The following is a 17,011-nucleotide window of genomic DNA, read 5'->3' as shown; positions in this document are numbered from 1 at the left end:
CGCGCACTCGGCTCAAGGCGCCAGAGCCGCCGGCGGTGGGCGGGGCTTCCGGGGCGGGGCCTGGCCCGAGCCTCGCCCCGCCCCATCGCCCACTATAAGTACGCGGGGGCTGTTGCACGTCTGGTTGTAGACCGCGGGATGGCGGGACCCCGTGAGTGCGGCAAGGGCGAGGCTCCCTGGAAGAAGATGTCTAAAGAGGTAGGAGGATTGCGGAGAGTGGCTGGGGCTGAGGACTATAGCTTAGAGATAAGGTGGAATTTCTAAGAACGAAGCTTAGAAACGCTCTACTGTGGTAGTCTTTGAGCGCCTACTGTGTGCCGGTCCCCGAAGGCTTTAGCACCGCGTTGTCATCGCAGGCAGTCTTTTGTGAGCCTGATCGTAAGGGTAGAGAAAATCGAAGCCCTGGCTATGTTAATCTCCATAAACCCACAGGAGTTGGGGCTGAAGTCCCCACCTGCGTCTGAAGTTATGCAGTGTGTATGGAGGACGTGCCAGACGCTGAAGGTTGCGGAAAGGCCGGTGTTTACCTAGGGGTGGTTATGAGGGTTAGAAACAACATAGGGCAAGCACTTATTATGATTATCATTCAGTTATAATTTATAGTTCTCCTGCATTGTAGGCAGTGGTTCTTTTTCTGGTCATGGACACATCTGAGAATCTGTTGGAGGTTATAGATACTGGCCCCTAAGAAATCTCATTTTCTGTCTGTCTCTGTCACACACACATACACCCCTAGCAATATCAGAGGACTCTCAGAAATCTATTGCAATATCGTTATCAAAAATAATAGCAATAAATATTATAGCAGTCACACAGTGTGCCATACTACAAGTAATAACGTTTACAGGTACAGACTGCACAGATCCAAAGATCCCTGTTCAACAGGAAGAGGAGATAACCCTCGTTTGAATGGTTAGCTTTACTTCATTTACATGCCTTATTGTCTTTGACCCTTGTGAGGCTGTTATGCCCATTGTATAGATGAGGGAACTGAGCCCCAGAGACTGTAAGTAAGCTTCCAACAGTAAAACAGCCTTTAAGTGAAGGAGCTTGGATGGCACTCAGCCCATCTGACTCCAGAGCCCGACGGCTCGCCATGAGGCCTGTCTTTAAATTCCCCACTCCCACCTTTGAGCCCTTTCTTGCTAACTCAGTTTCTTGTTACTTTCTGCATTAAGTTTGAACTGAACATCTTTGCCTGACAGCCAAGATCCCCCGTCCTCCAGTCCCAGCTCCCCAGCTCCCCAGCTCGTCAACATTTCCAAACTGACCTTCCAGTCCTTCCTCGTCACCTCTGTGCCTTCAATTGTGCTGTGTCTTCCTGCAGTCAGAACCCTCTCAGGGAAGATCAGCTCCACGTCACTCTCTGCGGCGGCCGCCCCAGCTCCCTGGCCTCCCGTGATCTTAGCTGCTGTAGGAGTGATGCTCATGGTGTCATTAATCGAGACACACTTACAGGACCTCGTCTCCCCTTTATGGCTGTCCACTAAAGGCATGGCTGTCACTCTAGACCCTAGATCTGAGAGCGTCTGCGATGTTATAGCGGAAGCACCTAATTAATTGGCTGGAGGGGGCGGGGCGAGAGGGGTGAGTGGGGATGGATTGTCAGGCTGGAGACTGGAGGGGCTTGAAGGAAGCTGAGGGCATCTGTAAGAGCCTGAGAGATCGAGGAGGGAGCTTCTCAAGGCAGAGAGGAGCCTCCAGGCATGTAGAGGGGAGGGACCACACTCCACAGAGGACAAAGGTCTGAAGGAGCATGTGTCTGTCCCACAGGAGCTGGAGACTCAGTACCTGCCCAGCAAATGGATCCTCAGGCTGGGAGCAGAGGAAGCCCTGAGGACCTACTCACAGATGGGAGACGACGGTATTGGGGACCTCTCCGTGACCTCTTTTAGTGGACTTCAGCATGTGGCGGTGGTTTCAGAATGCCGGGGGAGGGGCGGAGTGCACAGTCCCAGTTCAAGGCCATTACCGTAGCCCAGGCATTGCGTAAGGGTGGGCTCATGTTGTAGCCGCCAGCCCCCGATAGATACACGGACCACCAGAAATCAGTGAGTTATAGGAAATACACTCTTTATTCAGCCAGCTGGGTCTGCCCGGGGTACACAGACCCCAAATTAAGCAGCCCCGAAATGCAGAGGTACAGGGTTTTTAAGCCCTAAACCCCATTCTTCATCCTGTTTGAACACGCAAGTCTATTTTTCTTCTTTTTACTGCCAACCCACAGGTCGGTTGTGCAAGCGGGGACACAGAAGCAGAAAGTTTATTGTTAGAATGTTACGTTCCCATGGCGATGACCTACGTCCCCATGGGCGATAGCCAAGCAGTAATTTTCCAGCCAGCACACTCAGGTGCAGGCGCCAGGGAGTCCTCGCTGCAGAACTGTAGAAGGCAGGAGGGCCCGGGTCAACCATGCTCCCCTCCCTTCCTGCTCTGCCAAGCGTGTCCTTAAGACCACATGCCCCAGCGGTACAGGGAGGCGGAGTGAAGAAACACCGCCCACGTGGGGTATCGCTGCTATTTATACAAAGCAGTGAAGGCTTTTTTTCTTTAAAGAAATCAGGGCCTGGGATCCTGTAAGCTAGTGAAGTGTCCATCTCTGCCCTGTGTCTCCAGATTGCATTTCAAAGAGATGGCTCCCAGGTCCTTGAGAAAAACACCCCTAGGTTATAAAACCGGCTGGAGATTTGTTTAGCTTTTAAAAATATCTACATGCATCTCCAAGGGGTAGAGGAAGGATTTACCGATTGCACAGTCCCCTAAGATAACTGCTCTGAGGGAGGGAGGCAAGCTCTCTTTTCCTTTGGCACCAGGGGGAATTAAATTATTTCTCTTATTTTTGACTCGTATTCACTCTTACAGCATCGACCTTGCCGCGCGGGTGGTGGTTTCTTCTAATGAGTAGATCACGTTTAAGGGCTGGCCTCCTTCAGGCAGGGCGCACAGGGCCTGCTGGGTGAGCATGGGCAGAGAGCTGAGGGAGGTTTTAAAACTGTTTCCTCCATTAATGGTTTTTAAACTTATGTTACCAAGACTCTCAGTAAAAACACTTACACTGAACTGCAGTCCGACCGCTCCGCCTCTGCGAGCTTCATCCGCTCACCTGAGTTCCCAACTCCCAGCCCCCAGGCCACGCCTCTCCCCCCGGAGGACCAATCGCCAGTGAGATGGGTGTGGCCTCATGATTGACAGCCTCTGCGACTGACGCAGGTCTCCCACGGCCCCTCTTGCTTTTCACGAGCTTTCATGGGCTATGGGCTACCAGATTGCACCAGAAAAGAGAGAGGAAGAAAACAAAGGCACATAAAATATAAGACCCACTTTCGTTTTATCGTGGCAAATACGCATAACATAAAATTTACCATTTTAATCATTTTAACACTTCAGTCGCGTTTAGGGCATTCACAGTGTTGCGCAACCATCATCCCTAGTTCCAAAACATCTTCGTCATTCGCTAAGGAAACCCCCTCTACCCATTAAGTCGTCACTCCCCCTACCCCCAGCCCCTGGCACCTAAGCCCTGGCCGTCTCTGCGGATGTGCCTGTTCTGGACATTTCGTAGAAATGGGATCCCACACACGTGGCCTTTTGTATCTGGCTCCTTGCCCTTGGCGTGCTGTTTTGGAGGTCCATCCAGGTCCTAGCCCATGTCAGCACTCCGTCCCTTTTTATGTCCGAATGATATTCCATCGTACGGACATCCCATATTTTGTTTATCCATTCATTCGTTGATAGGCATTGGGGCTGGTTCCACATTTTGACAATTGTGAATAGTGCCACGATGAACATTCGTGTACAAGTTTTTGCTCAGGAGTTCTTACTATGACATTCAACAGACAAAGTCGTTCTACCAAACTGCACGTATTCTAAATGCTTGGTGTCACCTTAGGTACTTAGCTCATGGTGGACCCACGGCAGACAGTGCAGAGCTTCCAGTGTCTACGAACCGTGCCACTGGGCACCATCTGTGGTTGGCTATTTTAGGGAACCGTTGTTTTCTTAGTATACAAGGAGCACAGGCTTACCCAAAAGGGTTTTAAAAATAAAGTCATCGATGACTCCGCCCCCCGTCGTTTGCCAGCTGGGGGCTGACGGGATGGCTGCCGCTGCAGGAATCAGCCCTCTGTCTTTAGCCCTCCATGGCTGCGGCAGGTCTCCTGGCCCCATGCTTGCATTGGTCTCTAGGAGTTCCGGCCCCATTTCCCCCAGTCCCTCCAGCCCAGGGCTCAGCTGGGTCCGTGGACCTGGTTTCTAGGGCCTGGAGCTTCTGTCTGTAGGGGTTTTAACACTTGGTTGTAAATGATAGTTGCCCAGTTTTTGCTTTCTCATAAAAGGAAGGTTGTGATGAGGTCTATTCATTGAAGCCCTCCCGTCTTCCGACCCTTGGGGACTCATGCTCTGGGGCGAGGCCGCGCGTCACCTCATTCTCTGTCCCTGCATCCACTGCTGGGCCACCTCCTGGAGAGAGGCCATCTCCTTCTCAGGGTCGGGTTGAGTTTTGTGATCCCCGTGGGAGCGACTCGTTGCAGGCTAACGAATGCCTGCTCCTGCTTGGTCTTAATCCCAATTCAGTTTAGGCCTTGTCTGTTTGGGCACAACAGAAGCCCCGTCGCTCACTTGAGGAACCCCTGTATTGATTATACTGCTGTCTTTGGACAAACCTCGATGACTGATGACCGATGACCTTGTTGAAACTTTCATACCGTGCTGGTGGGAGGGGAAAGCCCCGCGGACAGGCAGTGGCCTCAGAATAACAAATGCATACACTTTCGACTCAGAAATTCCACTGAGCGCGCTTCCTAGAGAACCTTGCACGCCGGTGTAATAATGTGTGTGCAAGGCTATTCACAGCAGAGTTGTCTGTGACGGCCCAGCCCAGGTGACTCTCAGCAGAGGATCGTCAGTTCATGAGGTCTTAATCCATTCTGCAAGTATTCACTGGATGCCTGACACGTGCTGGTAACTCACATAGGTGCACAGGTCACCAGTAAGCCAAATAGACAACCCCTCGCCCATGCATCGTGATTCAAAGTGGGGGAGGGGTGACAGACAGTGACCATAAGGAGTGAGTGAGTGTCTAATAGAAGGGCAGTGCTGTGAAGAAGGATAGGGAGCCGGTGGGGGGCGTGGCAGAGGAGGGGTGTCAGGACGGTCAAGGCCAGCCCCCTGGAGAAGGCCAGCAGACAGAGGTGATTTTGCAGGGCCCCAGGGCCATTGAGGGAGTGTGGGAGCCCGGTCCCCTATGTGGCTGTATTTGCAGATGGGGCCTCTAAGGCAGTTATCAAGGCTACATAAGGTCATAGGGTGGGACCCTGGCCCTGGGGTGGGGGGTGGATTATGAGAAGAGACATCAGAGAGCTCACCTCCCCACAAAGGGACAGAGCTCCACATGCACAAAGAATAGGCCACATGAGCACACAGGGAGAAAGCGCCACCTGCAACCAAAGACAGGGTCCCCACCAGACACCTGTTAGGCCTTGGCCTTCCCGTCTCCAGAACTGTGAGACAGAAATGTCTGTCATCTGAGCCTCCCACTCTGGTGTTCGCGAAGGCTGCCGCGGCTAAGACAGGAATCCAGCGGATCTGAACCCAGGATCTATGGGTGGTGTGCAAGGTGTAACAGGCTCACGCCTGGGCCGTAGGGCATCTGGCGGAAGCCGGAGAGCTGTGAGGAGCTGTCGCCGCTTCCAGGGGAGAAGCGAAGGGGATCCACAGAGGCCTCAGTGGCGGTGGGGAAGAAACTCAGGATTCGGGGGGAAGGAGAGCCAGGAGAACTTCCCGATGGTCGGGATGTGGTTTGTTTGTCCCAAGCAACTGCTGTGACTAGTTAAATAGATCAATGCACAGTCATAGGATGGAATGTAAGTAACTGTTTTTTAAGAGAGAAAAGAATGAGGAAGTTCTGTGTGCTGATTTGGAAGGCTCTCCAAGAAATCTTAAGTGAAATGGGTAGGGCAGAAATGTATTGAATATGCTGTCATTTGGATAAAGGCAGGGGGATTCTGTGTTGATGGCAGCGGCCACCTCTGCAGGGGACCAGGGGATGAGAGGGGAGGGAACATTTGCTGAAAAGCCTCTTGTGTATTTTTTTTAACCATATAAACGTATTATTTCTTCATAGGAAGAATTAATGTCTTTCAGTTATTTTTTAAACTGATGCTCAGTTAACTTGTAACCTTCACAGATTAAGTTCCTTTAAACATTTGAACACAGTGTACAAAGTGTGATTAAATTCTTGAGAAACACTTCAGCTTAGAATCATAAATGCAACATATTTGATTCACTTAACAAAGTCTCCTGGGGTTCTAATGAATTGAAACTTATCTATTTGCTAATAGATCGATTCCATTAAGCGTGTCCTGTAGAGCGGTCTATGCTCAGTGTGACGTGTGGACACATGGAGCCTACTGTGTTCTGGTGGTTAGACCCTTGCAGAAGTCACATGTCAGGCTCTCTGGACAGTTGGTCACTTGAAGATTTAGGAGATGAGACATCTCCCTCCACCCCACCATGGGAGCGGGGCTGGGGACCCACAAAACGCAGCCTCCCCTGGCCTTGTCCCCTTATTCCAAGGACAGGGGTCAGTGATAGCAAACTTGATTATGCAACTGCTTCACTTGGCTTTGGCACATGGGAAATTTGGCATCTACCATCATTTTTTGTTCCTCTTGGCTTTAAGCAGCCCAGCTGGAATGCAGACAGCCCCTTCTAACAGTTTTATGTGCACCGAGGAAACACAGTTTATACAAACTATCTTCTCCTACCCAGTCTGCCCCTGCTGGAGGTGCAGAGTCACCCAGCCCAGGATAGCACGGCTTTCTTTGGGGGCCCACTGCGCCCACGAGGTGGGGTCCTGGGGGCCTCCAGGAGCACGTGTCCAATTGCAGGTCTCTTCCCAAGGGTCCTCAGTATCAGCAAGATCGACCCGACCGCGCCGTATGGTAACGGTTTTCACTCTTTTACATCGCGATATGCTTTTCAGTTTTTCCTTTTCCGTTAGAGCATTTGGGGTCCTTTTTACGCCCTCTTTGCCTAGTTTAAGGTCATGGAGACCTCCGATTTTCTTTTCTAAAAGCTTAGTTGTCTTGTTTGTCACATGTAAAACTGTTGTCCGTCTGGAATTGACCTGGTACGGCGTGAGATAAGGATCAAGACACTTTTTTCCCTTCATTTGGATATTCCATTGACCCGGTGCTGCTTATTGAAATATTTATTTACACAATTCTTTTTTTCTTTTTCATAGAATTTTCTTTTAAGTGATTACCATGTATCAGGTCCTGGGTATACAGAGGTGGGCCAAGCCAAGCCCTTGTGACGGACAGACAGTAAGGAAGATGAAAAATATATCGGGGTTGAGGAATGCTGGGATACACAGTGAAGCAGAGGTGTGGGATAAACCGTAGTGTATTCAGCCAGTCTTCTATTACAGGTCGCTGAGGCTAGGACCAATGTTTTGCTATTATAAATAGCATTACTATGGGCATCTTTTATTTATTCTTTTAATTTTAATTAGTGTCAAGTGTACAGTACATCGGTTAGACATCTGTATAGTTCATAGAACGATTCCCCCAATCGCTCCCTCCCTCCCCTGGCCCTCCACCCAGCCATCATATTAATGCTGACTGCTTTCCCTCTGCCGTGCTCCCCATCCCCGTGACCCCATCAGCTACTCATTTGTACTTCTTTAACCCTTCGCCCCATTCTCCCAGCCCCCAAACTCCCCTTCCCTCTGCCCGTCACCAAATTGTCCACTATATTTGTGCATCTGTTTTTGATTAGTTTGTTCTTTTTATTCCTTAGATTCCGCACGTAAGTGAAATCATATAGTGTTTATTTTTCTCTGTCTGACTTAAACACCTTCTAGGTCCACCCAAGCAATATCTTTTCCCATCCCCTTCCTTTTAGTCTGTGTGTGTCTTAATCTGAAGTGAGTCTCTTAAAGACACCACGTAGGGGTCTTGTTTTCCTTTCTATTCATCCGCTCTATCTTTTTTATTTGGAGCATTAACTCTTTGCCATTTGAAGTACTTATTGGTAGGAATGTAGTTGTTACTGTGCGCATCTTTAAAACAAGTCCTTGGGAATATTTCTGATTATTTTTATAATAAATATGTGGATTATGCATCGAAGAATATGATCTTCTTGGCCTTTGATACGTATTTCCAAGTTGCCCTCCAGAAGAGCTTACCAGTTTACACTCTCTCCAGCACCCGGTGTTGCGGGGAGCTAAGCTGCTTGGAGTTCAGAATTGTTGGCAGAGACTTCGGTGGGCATTCTTTACTGCCACATGGACATACGGGGTCCCCTCCGACCCCCACACCTTGCGTATGGTTTTTTTATACACAGTATTTACAATACCTTTCAATACCCTTCCTCCTTTCTTCCAGCTCAAGTCTTAGCCAATTTTCTCTCCCATCATGGCACTCGATTACAAATTTATATTGTTTTCTTATCTATTTATTTCAAGCGAGTTTATATCTTGTTTCCCTAGAAGGTTGTTTTTCCAAATGCCTGGAAAAGTTTCTACTTTCCAGAACACGTAGCGCAATGTAACACAAAAGTCACCATCAAAACGAGCTCCCTTACAGGCAGGAGTCGGCAGGTAGCGTTGGGCCCACTGGATCGGCCAGCCTGGCCTCTGTAATCACACGCATGTGGAGCATTTCAGAACCCAGAACCCAGGGCTCGGGGAAGCCCTGACAGCTGGAGCTGAGCCCTCAACCCGAAGGGGCTTTTAGCAAAAAGGCGCCTTCCGAAATAACACGGGGATTGCTGTGCCCGAGGTTGCACTGACAGGGACTTGTTCGTTTCCGAAACAGCCACCAAGACGGCCCGGGCCACCACGAGGAGCCTGCTGGATGTCCCCTACGGAGACGGCGAAGGGGACAAACTGGACATTTACTTTCCCAAGGACGCATCTGGAGGTGCGCGGAGGGGGCTGGCAGCCCCACGGCCGGGCTCGGCTGGGGGCTCGGCTGGGAGCTCGGCTGGGAGCTCGGCCTCAGCCCTCATGCCCTGTGCTCTTAACAGCGCTGCCTTTCTTCACGTTCATTCACGGCGGGTACTGGCAGAACGGAAGGTGAGTGGGGACCTCTGGCGGACTGGAGAGAAATTCGGTTGACTTTCCCCGGGGCTGCTGCAGCAAATCGCCAAAAACGGGGACAACGACAGCAGGAATCGATGCTCTCACTGTTGTTCCGAGGCTGAAAGGCTGAAATTGAGGTGCCGGCAGGGCCACGCCCCTCCGAAGGCCACGCCCCCTCCGAAGGCTTGAGGGCTCTGGCTCTTGCCTCTCCAGCTGCGGGTGCTTCTGCGTCTTCCTTGGTTTGCGGCCGCATCACTCAAAACTCAGCATTCATCTTCACGTGGCCTCGTGTGTCTGTGTCTCCAATCTCCCTCTGCTTTCTCTTATTCTGTCCCCAGTTGTTGGATTTAGGGCCCGTCCTAAATCCAGGATGATCTCAAGAGTCTTAATCACACAGGCATACCCCTATTTCAAAATAAGGTCGCATTCGAAGGTACTGGGGATCAGGATGTGGACATAGATTCCGGGGGGACACTATGCGACCCATGTACCTGGCGAGAAGCGTGTTCAGTCCTCTCTCGAGTTAGGGAAAGCCGCGGTGACAGCGTCTCAGGTTGCTGGGATGGGCCTTTTGGTAGTAAAAAGAAGGAAAGGCCTGGGAAAATGGAGACAGATGGTCACTCCAAGATAAGCAGAGGGGCATTTGGGACCTTCGGGGACACTGTGCTCCCTGGGATCTTACTGAGGGGGTGACCAATGTGAGAGGGGACAGCTCCCACCCTCGAGCTGTCATGAGAATGATAGATTTGTTGCACCTTTATGCTCTGCCGGTGACACTCTCTACATGTCTGATCTGCTTCAGTTCTCGAAAGCCAGTGCCCTTAGAGAAAGCATAATCGTCTCTGTTTTACAGACGAGGGAACCAGGCTTAGAAAGTCTCCAGGGCCCCATAGCTGGCATGTAACGTGGCGAGGACAGAGCCTATGATCTGCTCCGTACCACGTGCGGCAGAGGGAGGGGGTGTGCTGGGTGGACAGGACACAAAAGCCCTGTGCCGGCCACATCGTGACCTTTGTCTCTGTCTGCAGTAAAGACACATCGGCCTTCATGGTCGACCAGCTCACAGCACAGGGAGTAGCCGTGGTGATACTGGCTTATGACATTGCCCCCAAAGGTAAGTACGGCGTTACTGCGGGTTTGGGGGCCAGCGGGCTCTAGACGGGGGAGAGCCCCTGACGGAGCCTTACGCCCCCTGTGCAGGCACCCTGGACCACATGGTAGACCAGGTGACCCGTAGCATCGCGTCTGTCCAGAGGCGGTATCCGTGCAACGAGTGGGCACTCCCTCGGTGTTGCCTTCCGTCACACGGTGCTGGGTGGGAGGGCAGCGGGTCTAGCCCCTCGTGTAGACGAGCTGCCCTTCTGGCCTATGGAGCAGAGGGCAAACTGGGTCTCCTTGATACAGGCCCGACGCTGTGGGCAAACAGTACAAATCTGGCTCTCTGCTCTGACCCATCCCAGGGGGATTTACCTGTGCGGACACTCAGCGGGGGCCCACCTGGCCGCCATGATGCTCCTGGCCAACTGGACTGAACACGGAGTCACACCCAACCTCAGAGGTTTCCACAGGGACCACAGCCTGGCTGGCAGCCTTCCCCCTCCCCCACTGGGCCTTAGGATCCACACTAGTTGCTAGACGTCCCAACAGCCGTCAGTGGCTCGAGCTGGGGGCTTTGAGCCCTGTGAACAGGGCGTGCCCTGCTTGTTTTCTGTTCCCTCCCCTGGTCTCGTCCCTCTGGCCCTGGGGCCTGGGCTGACCCCATCTCGTCCACCTGGCACGTGTGTGGGGCCTGGTCCGGCCGGACGTTAGGACGTCGGCCCCACTTGCCACCTGGCCCTCTGTTCTTCACCTTCATAGGCTTTTTCCTGGTCAGTGGGATCTACGACCCGGAGCCCATTGTGCACACTCCTTTGAATGCCCCGCTCCTCATGACCCCGTGAGTCACTCTCGCCTCCCCCCGCCTGCTGGCCTGGACCCTTCGAGGAGGGCCGGGGTGAGGCAGAGGCTTCTCTCTGTCCTGACCCAGCCCCACCCCGTGCCAGGGAGGATGCTCAGAGAAACAGCCCGCAGCGGCGCCTGGAGGTGGCCCCGAAGCAGCCTGTGGATGCGGCCTACCCCATACTGGTGATTGTGGGCCAACACGACGCCCCCGAATTCCACCGGCAGTCCAGAGAGTTTTATCAGGTACCTCGAGCACCCTGATTTTGGCTGGAGGTTGAGCATCGTGTGACCCCATTATGTCCCCCTTTATGTCACCAAAATGGATCCCAGGACCATCAGTCATTTATTCAACATTTAGTGAACACCTGCTCCATGCCAGACACAGTCCAAGACACAGTCCCTCCCCACTGTCGCACCCAGACACTGCTCCGAGGAGGGTGGAAAGCCTCGTTCGAAGAACTCCACGACGTGGATCACTTTGAAATCATTTGGAAACTAACTCAGAAGGACTACGTGCTCACTCAGGTGAGGCGCGTCCCTTCGCCTTGGAGGATGGGTGTCACTGCAGCGCCTACATCTAAGGAGAGCTGGGCAGGCAGGGGCCATGGAGCAACCACCTTGCTGTTTTTTCCGGCATCCAGGAGGTTGGGGACGTGACAGCGGAAACAGAGGGCCACGCTTGCTTCCTGTAGTTCAGGTCCCTCCCAAATAGCCCCGGGTGGTCTGCAGAGACTAGTTTTGGACACACGAGTGGGATCTACATGGGGCCGTGGATGGGGAGAGGCAGGTATGGGAAAGTATTAACCTGTCTGTGTCTCAGCATAAAAGCAAAGCCAACTCCGTATGGGAAAGGGTGGATGGATTCTATTACAATCTTAATCTGGAAAATCCTTTTAACAGCCAAAGGATAGACTGGGAAAAATATGTGCCACAGACCCGGCAGATGTAGTTACTACTTTTTTTCTTTTTCTTTCTGGGCAAGGGGGGATTGGATTAGCTTGACTTTCTAATCAGCTGCCACCTCAGCAGGGGTTGAATTCACGTCGTTAATACCCTTATGACATAAAGAGCCCTTTCACGTCAGTAATAACAGTTTTTATTTCTCTTTAAGAACTGCAGTAAGTAGGAAAAATGGACAAAGGATAAGAGACCATTTTCGGAGAAATAGAAATAGCCAGCGCTTAATTAATGTTCGAAACTTGGAAATAGCCTGAATGTCCAATGAGGTTGAATCACCGTATAATCTGACAACGACGTGAAGTGTGTGAAAATTAGTTAGGACGTGTCAAGTTGATTCAGATGCGAGAACAAAGATGGAAGAGACAGCTGAGTCAGCCTATCCAAGTTTTAAACGCTTGGCTGGCTAGCCCCTCAGAGGCACATGTGCGCATATGAAAAAAACCACGACCTGTGGTATTACAGGTGCATTTTGGGAATCCAGTTCTGCTTTTTCTACAGGGAACATGTATTATTTTTTTTAACTCGAGGAAAAACAAACCACCATCAATGACATCTCTTGAAAAACCTAGGAAATAACTATTGTGGCTTTTGGGGGCCTTTCGGTCTCTGACACAACTAACTACTCAACTCAGCCATCCTCACTCAAAGCCACCACAGACAATTCGTAAATGAATGGACGTGGCCGGGCTCCAATAAACCTTCATTTACGAATGCTGAAATCTGAATTTTATATAATTTTTATATGTCGCAAAATAATATTCTTTTTGGAATTTTTTTCCACCATTGAAAAACGCAAGGCCTGTCATGGCTCACAGGTCATACACAAACGGGCAGCAGGTGGGAGGTACATCCGGCGAAGTTGGAGCTTTTTTAGAACATTTCCGGCGGGCCGTGGGAAGGGACTTGTAAGTTACACTTCCATGCGCACTGATGCAGCCTGCTGCTTTAATCAGATTCCCTGAGAGATCCTTACAAGAGCCTCTCCAATTCTGGGTCTTTCCTGTCTTTTCATTCTGCTGCAGATTATTTTGAAAACGATCTTCCAGAAGTACTGACGGCCCCTGAATCCCAGCTGGCGTGCACCCGACTTGTGAAGCTTCTCCAGGGAGCCTGACTGCTCCTTCCCCCTCCCGCCAGCCGCTGCTTCCTTGGTGGCCGGTTGCGCCTCGGTTTGTCCACCCGCCCTGGCAAGGGTCCACTCTTCCAATCGCTCTGGGCTCCACAACCGTGCCCTGGCTTGGATCGAGTGGCTTCGATCAAAAAATGACAGCTCCTAACCGTACATACATTTCCCTCCGGCTTGCTGCCCGCAAGCCTTTTAAAACAGTTGAGCACGAACTGGAAAGAAATATTATTTTATGACATGGAAAACCTATATAAAATTCAAATTTCAGCATCCATATTAAAGTTTGATTGGAGTTCAGCCATGTTCATTCATTTACGAATCACCTGTGGTGGCTTTTGAGCTACAACGGCAGAATTAGGAAGTCGTATCGGAGATTAAGCTAAAATATTTACTATCTGATTCTTTTCAGAAAAGTTTGCAGACCCTTTTGTTAGAGAATCCTAAACTCGTTTTTGTTCTATCTTTTGCTTCATTCCGTTGTCCATTCTGTTGTGGGCGACACCTGATATTTGGGTCTGTCTCTGAAAGCCTGGGGTGTTAGGCTCAGGCTAACACCTTGACTGTGACGGGACAACGACATGCACAGGAGGCAAGCTTCCTCTGTCCCTCCCCGCCAGGGGTGTATACAATTCCCAAGGAGCCATCCACCACCCACTACCCCCCCCGCCGACCCCCCACACTCCGAATAGCTAGCAGTTCAAGAATGATTGCTTATAGCAAAACAGGAACTAGCCTAAATATTCATCAGTAAAGAATAAGTACATCTGACCACTATGTGGCCATTGGAAAGAGATCTATTTCACCACTTGGGAAATCTCCAAGACATAGAATTACCCGACAAAAGCAAGATGCCCAATGATACAGTACCATCTCGGTGACGTTAGCTAATATACACTCACCAAACTCCGTGTTTCTGAGCATGCTCACGCATGTGTGAACAGACAAGGTCAGGGAGGACCCACACCTAACGCCTTGGGTGGGGAAGTGGAGCTGGGAACCCGGGAGCGGAGTATTGGCTTCTTCTGGATTCTTCGAATCTTTTAGGATACGAATGTAATGAGTATTTAGCTGTAGCCTGTAATTTGAAACATTAAAATATTCAAAAAGCCTTTAGGATGCAGGCAAATGAGAATGATAGTATGGATGTAATTTGAATCCGTTCTAGATTTTTAAGGGACACACATGGCTCACAAACTGTAGGACTTCATTTAATATTGTGACATTCCTGTGGGACAACTTGGGCTGCTGGCAGGAACCCCTGGTCACCAAAGCTGGGTTGAGAATTGCTCCCTTAGGTTATGGCCTTTTAAGGCAAAATGCCTTAAGGTAAGCAAGGGACGGAATGAAAGTGTGTCATTGCTGCGTGACTCTTCATTTAAGGATATATATAGACACGGAGATACGGGCCTATGACGTTCTACGCATAATGTCTAGATAGGAAAAAGATGGATACGAGTTAACAGCAGTTAACCTACAGGGTGAAACTGTGGGTAATTTTAATTTTCTTCCTTTTACCTAATATAAATTTTTATATTACTATAAATATTTTAATTGACTATGAAAGTCTCCTTAAAAATAGGCTGTGAATTAGATAACCGATCAATGTGAATTTTCCTCATTTTGACACTTGTTCTGTGATAAGGTGAGAGAATGAAATATTTAGAGGTAAAGAAGCAGGATGCGTTCAACTAACACTTAGATGGGTCAGGTAAAAATATACATACATGTACGTGTATGTGACACACACGCACGTATGGAGAGAGAGAGAAAAGGAGAATGACAAACAGGCCAAATGTAAACCAGTTAGAAAATCTGGGCAAAGGGTATTCCTTGTACTGTTCTTGCGACTTTAATTTAAAATGGTAAAATAAAGTTATCCAGTAACTGTGATATTGAAAGAACAGACACCCGCAGGCCCGCGTGAGGCTGGAGGGCTGCTGAGGCCTCGCGTTCTGCCATCTGCCCAGTCCCGTGGCTCGGGAAGTGACCGGAACACCCTGTTCTGCCACAGGCTCAGGACGCATAGTTTTTTCCCCCCAATAGGCTGCAGGATTTACTCCTGCTGGGGCACCTTCTTTGCCCTGGTCGTTCCCTGCTCTCCTGTAGGTTTGCCATCATGGTAGCCCTGCTCTGCCCGTGCCCCTTCCCCAGAAGGCAGTTGTCCAGAACACCCAGGTCCGGCGGTCAGCCTTATCCTTAGGCCTGGGACTTAGAGCTCCTTCCTTCCTCCTTTTCCCTGTCCCCTTGCTTTTCGAGCTCATCTGGAGTCTTCCGCATGGCACCAAAGGCCTATAAAGCACTATTTCCTGACTTTGTGAGCAGGGCAGGGTGCCAACCTTCTTTGATCTCCTAGCAATCACGACCTGCACACACATCTGATCCTGGAGCCTGGGTCTCCATCCCTGACTCCCTGTCTTTTCCAGACCTCGGCTCTGGGTCTCCATTTACTCATCCATGAGAGCATCTGGCTGGAGCAGGAACAGGCAGACAGATCCACGAACAGAACGGGGCTGCAGAGCTCGGTCCCGGCAAATAGGGGAGCTTAGTATGTGAGAAAGGTGCTGATTCCAACCCAGTGTGCACAGCCGCTTATGACACAAACCGCGGGGGCACCCGGCCCGATCTTGGAAAATGGATCGGAACCCTTTCCACCTACCTTCCATCAATCTATTTCTGGAGGGTCAAGTCTTCAACATAAAAGCCAAAATCAGAACAAATCATCAATGAATATCTTTATAAATCATCTTAGAGTAGAACAAGGCTTTCTCTGGATAGCAAAATTAACAAAACAACAGACGCTGACAGGAAACAGAAAACAAAAGCCAGAAAGTAGATGAGTGATAAATAGGACTGCATAAAAAATTTAGATGTGACAAATGTATACGAACTCTCACTGGCCAATAGGAAAAATCTCAGGAACCCACCAGAAAAGTGGGCAAGGCATGAATGGGCAGTTCACGGAAAATAAATCTAAGTGACCAGTAAACCTGAGAAGAGGTGCTCAGCCTTCCTTTTAAATAGATTCAACTTCAAACTGGCACATGCTGCTTCGTATTCTCAAATGGGCAAAGATCAGAATGTTGGACATGACGGCGGTGCTGTGGGACGATTCGCAGGCATCAGAGAAAGTGGTCCTGACCTCCTCATGCTTATCAGGGAGACCTTTGACCCCGAGGATTTAGCAACCAACAGAACCAACACAGCCTCCCCCTCTGCGTGGGTCTCTTTGTTAGTCTCTGTGTGTTTTCCTCTCCCTCATTTTCTCTCCCCATTCTGTTTCACAAAATTGCTTTTCACGATTCTCTCTTGAATTAAGCTGAGAAATAAATCCAAGCTACCAGCTTCTTATCCAATTCATAATGACTATTACCGGTAGAAACGAACAAAACAAAATTTGACAATGGTTGAAATTGCTCATGGTAAATGTCTTATTTAAACAGATATAAGTTTCAAGGTTTTTTTCAGCTACTAAATTTAGAGGTTAAAAATTGGGCCCAAGACAACACAAACTTGGCAGAAATAATGTAGAAAGTTCAAAACGACAGAAGCTGTTACTGGTAAAATTTGATATAGCTGGTAAAATTTGATATAGCTGAAGGCTAATCTAGGAATTAAATATTATTTACACAATATAATGGAAAATGGGGAGTTAGTGTTTTGTGAGTAGAGTTTCAGTTTGGGAAAATGAAAACGTTCTGGAGATGCACGGTGGTGATGGTCGCACAAAACTGGTCTTAATGTCGCCGAACTACACACTTATAAGTGGTTAAAATGGCACATTTTATGCTATGTATATTTTGCCACATACAATTGCTCATATATGTAAAATTTAATAAAAAGAATGATCTAGAAAAAATGCAGACATTCCAAATACCACAGAAACGGAAAGTAACCAAAGC

General features: G+C 49.6%; 1 protein-coding gene and 1 long non-coding RNA gene across 12 annotated transcripts; one reads left to right on the top strand and one right to left on the bottom strand.

Annotated features, from left to right (window-relative positions):
- The first annotated feature begins 63 nt into the window (after positions 1-63).
- AFMID (arylformamidase) lies at positions 64-16,211 on the top strand. Of its 11 annotated transcripts, XR_005652162.1 has the most exons (13): positions 64-198; positions 1,774-1,864; positions 8,820-8,924; positions 9,031-9,079; positions 10,114-10,199; positions 10,286-10,358; positions 10,546-10,643; positions 10,943-11,021; positions 11,128-11,269; positions 11,447-11,551; positions 11,668-11,813; positions 12,138-12,891; positions 13,009-13,409. XR_005652162.1 is itself a non-coding variant. In XM_039859765.1 (12 exons), exons 2-12 carry the CDS (start codon positions 910-912, stop codon positions 15,656-15,658), a joined length of 954 nt encoding a protein of 317 aa, XP_039715699.1. In that variant the 5' UTR covers positions 83-198; positions 848-909; the 3' UTR covers positions 15,659-16,211. The 11 variants fall into 11 exon arrangements, 7 of the variants coding, with proteins under 7 accessions (XP_039715698.1, XP_039715703.1, XP_039715700.1 ...); XR_005652163.1 differs by lacking the exon at positions 11,668-11,813; XR_005652161.1 differs by lacking the exon at positions 12,138-12,891.
- Positions 2,558-4,693, bottom strand: LOC120600301 (uncharacterized). The gene is made up of 2 exons (XR_005652172.1): positions 4,421-4,693; positions 2,558-4,390 (listed from the first exon to the last, which is right to left on the bottom strand). It is a non-coding gene; the product is annotated as an uncharacterized LOC120600301 (long non-coding RNA).
- Positions 16,212-17,011: the final 800 nt, after the last annotated feature.

Source organism: Pteropus medius, unplaced genomic scaffold, assembly GCF_902729225.1.
Source record: "Pteropus medius unplaced genomic scaffold, Ma_sr-lr_union100, whole genome shotgun sequence".
Taxonomy (NCBI): Eukaryota; Metazoa; Chordata; class Mammalia; order Chiroptera; family Pteropodidae; genus Pteropus; species Pteropus medius.
Note: the sequence above shows the minus strand (reverse complement) of the source record. Positions and strands in the feature narration are given on the sequence as shown.

Excerpts from the sequence above, each read along its gene's own strand:
- AFMID (XM_039859764.1), top strand. The coding sequence starts at position 139 with ATGGCGGGACCCCGTGAGTGCGGCAAGGGCGAGGCTCCCTGGAAGAAG. Across the intron at positions 199-1,773 it reads GGAAGAAGATGTCTAAAGAG|GAGCTGGAGACTCAGTACCT; the intron begins GTAGGAGGATTG and ends TCTGTCCCACAG. Across the intron at positions 10,200-10,285 it reads TTATGACATTGCCCCCAAAG|GCACCCTGGACCACATGGTA; the intron begins GTAAGTACGGCG and ends CCCCCTGTGCAG.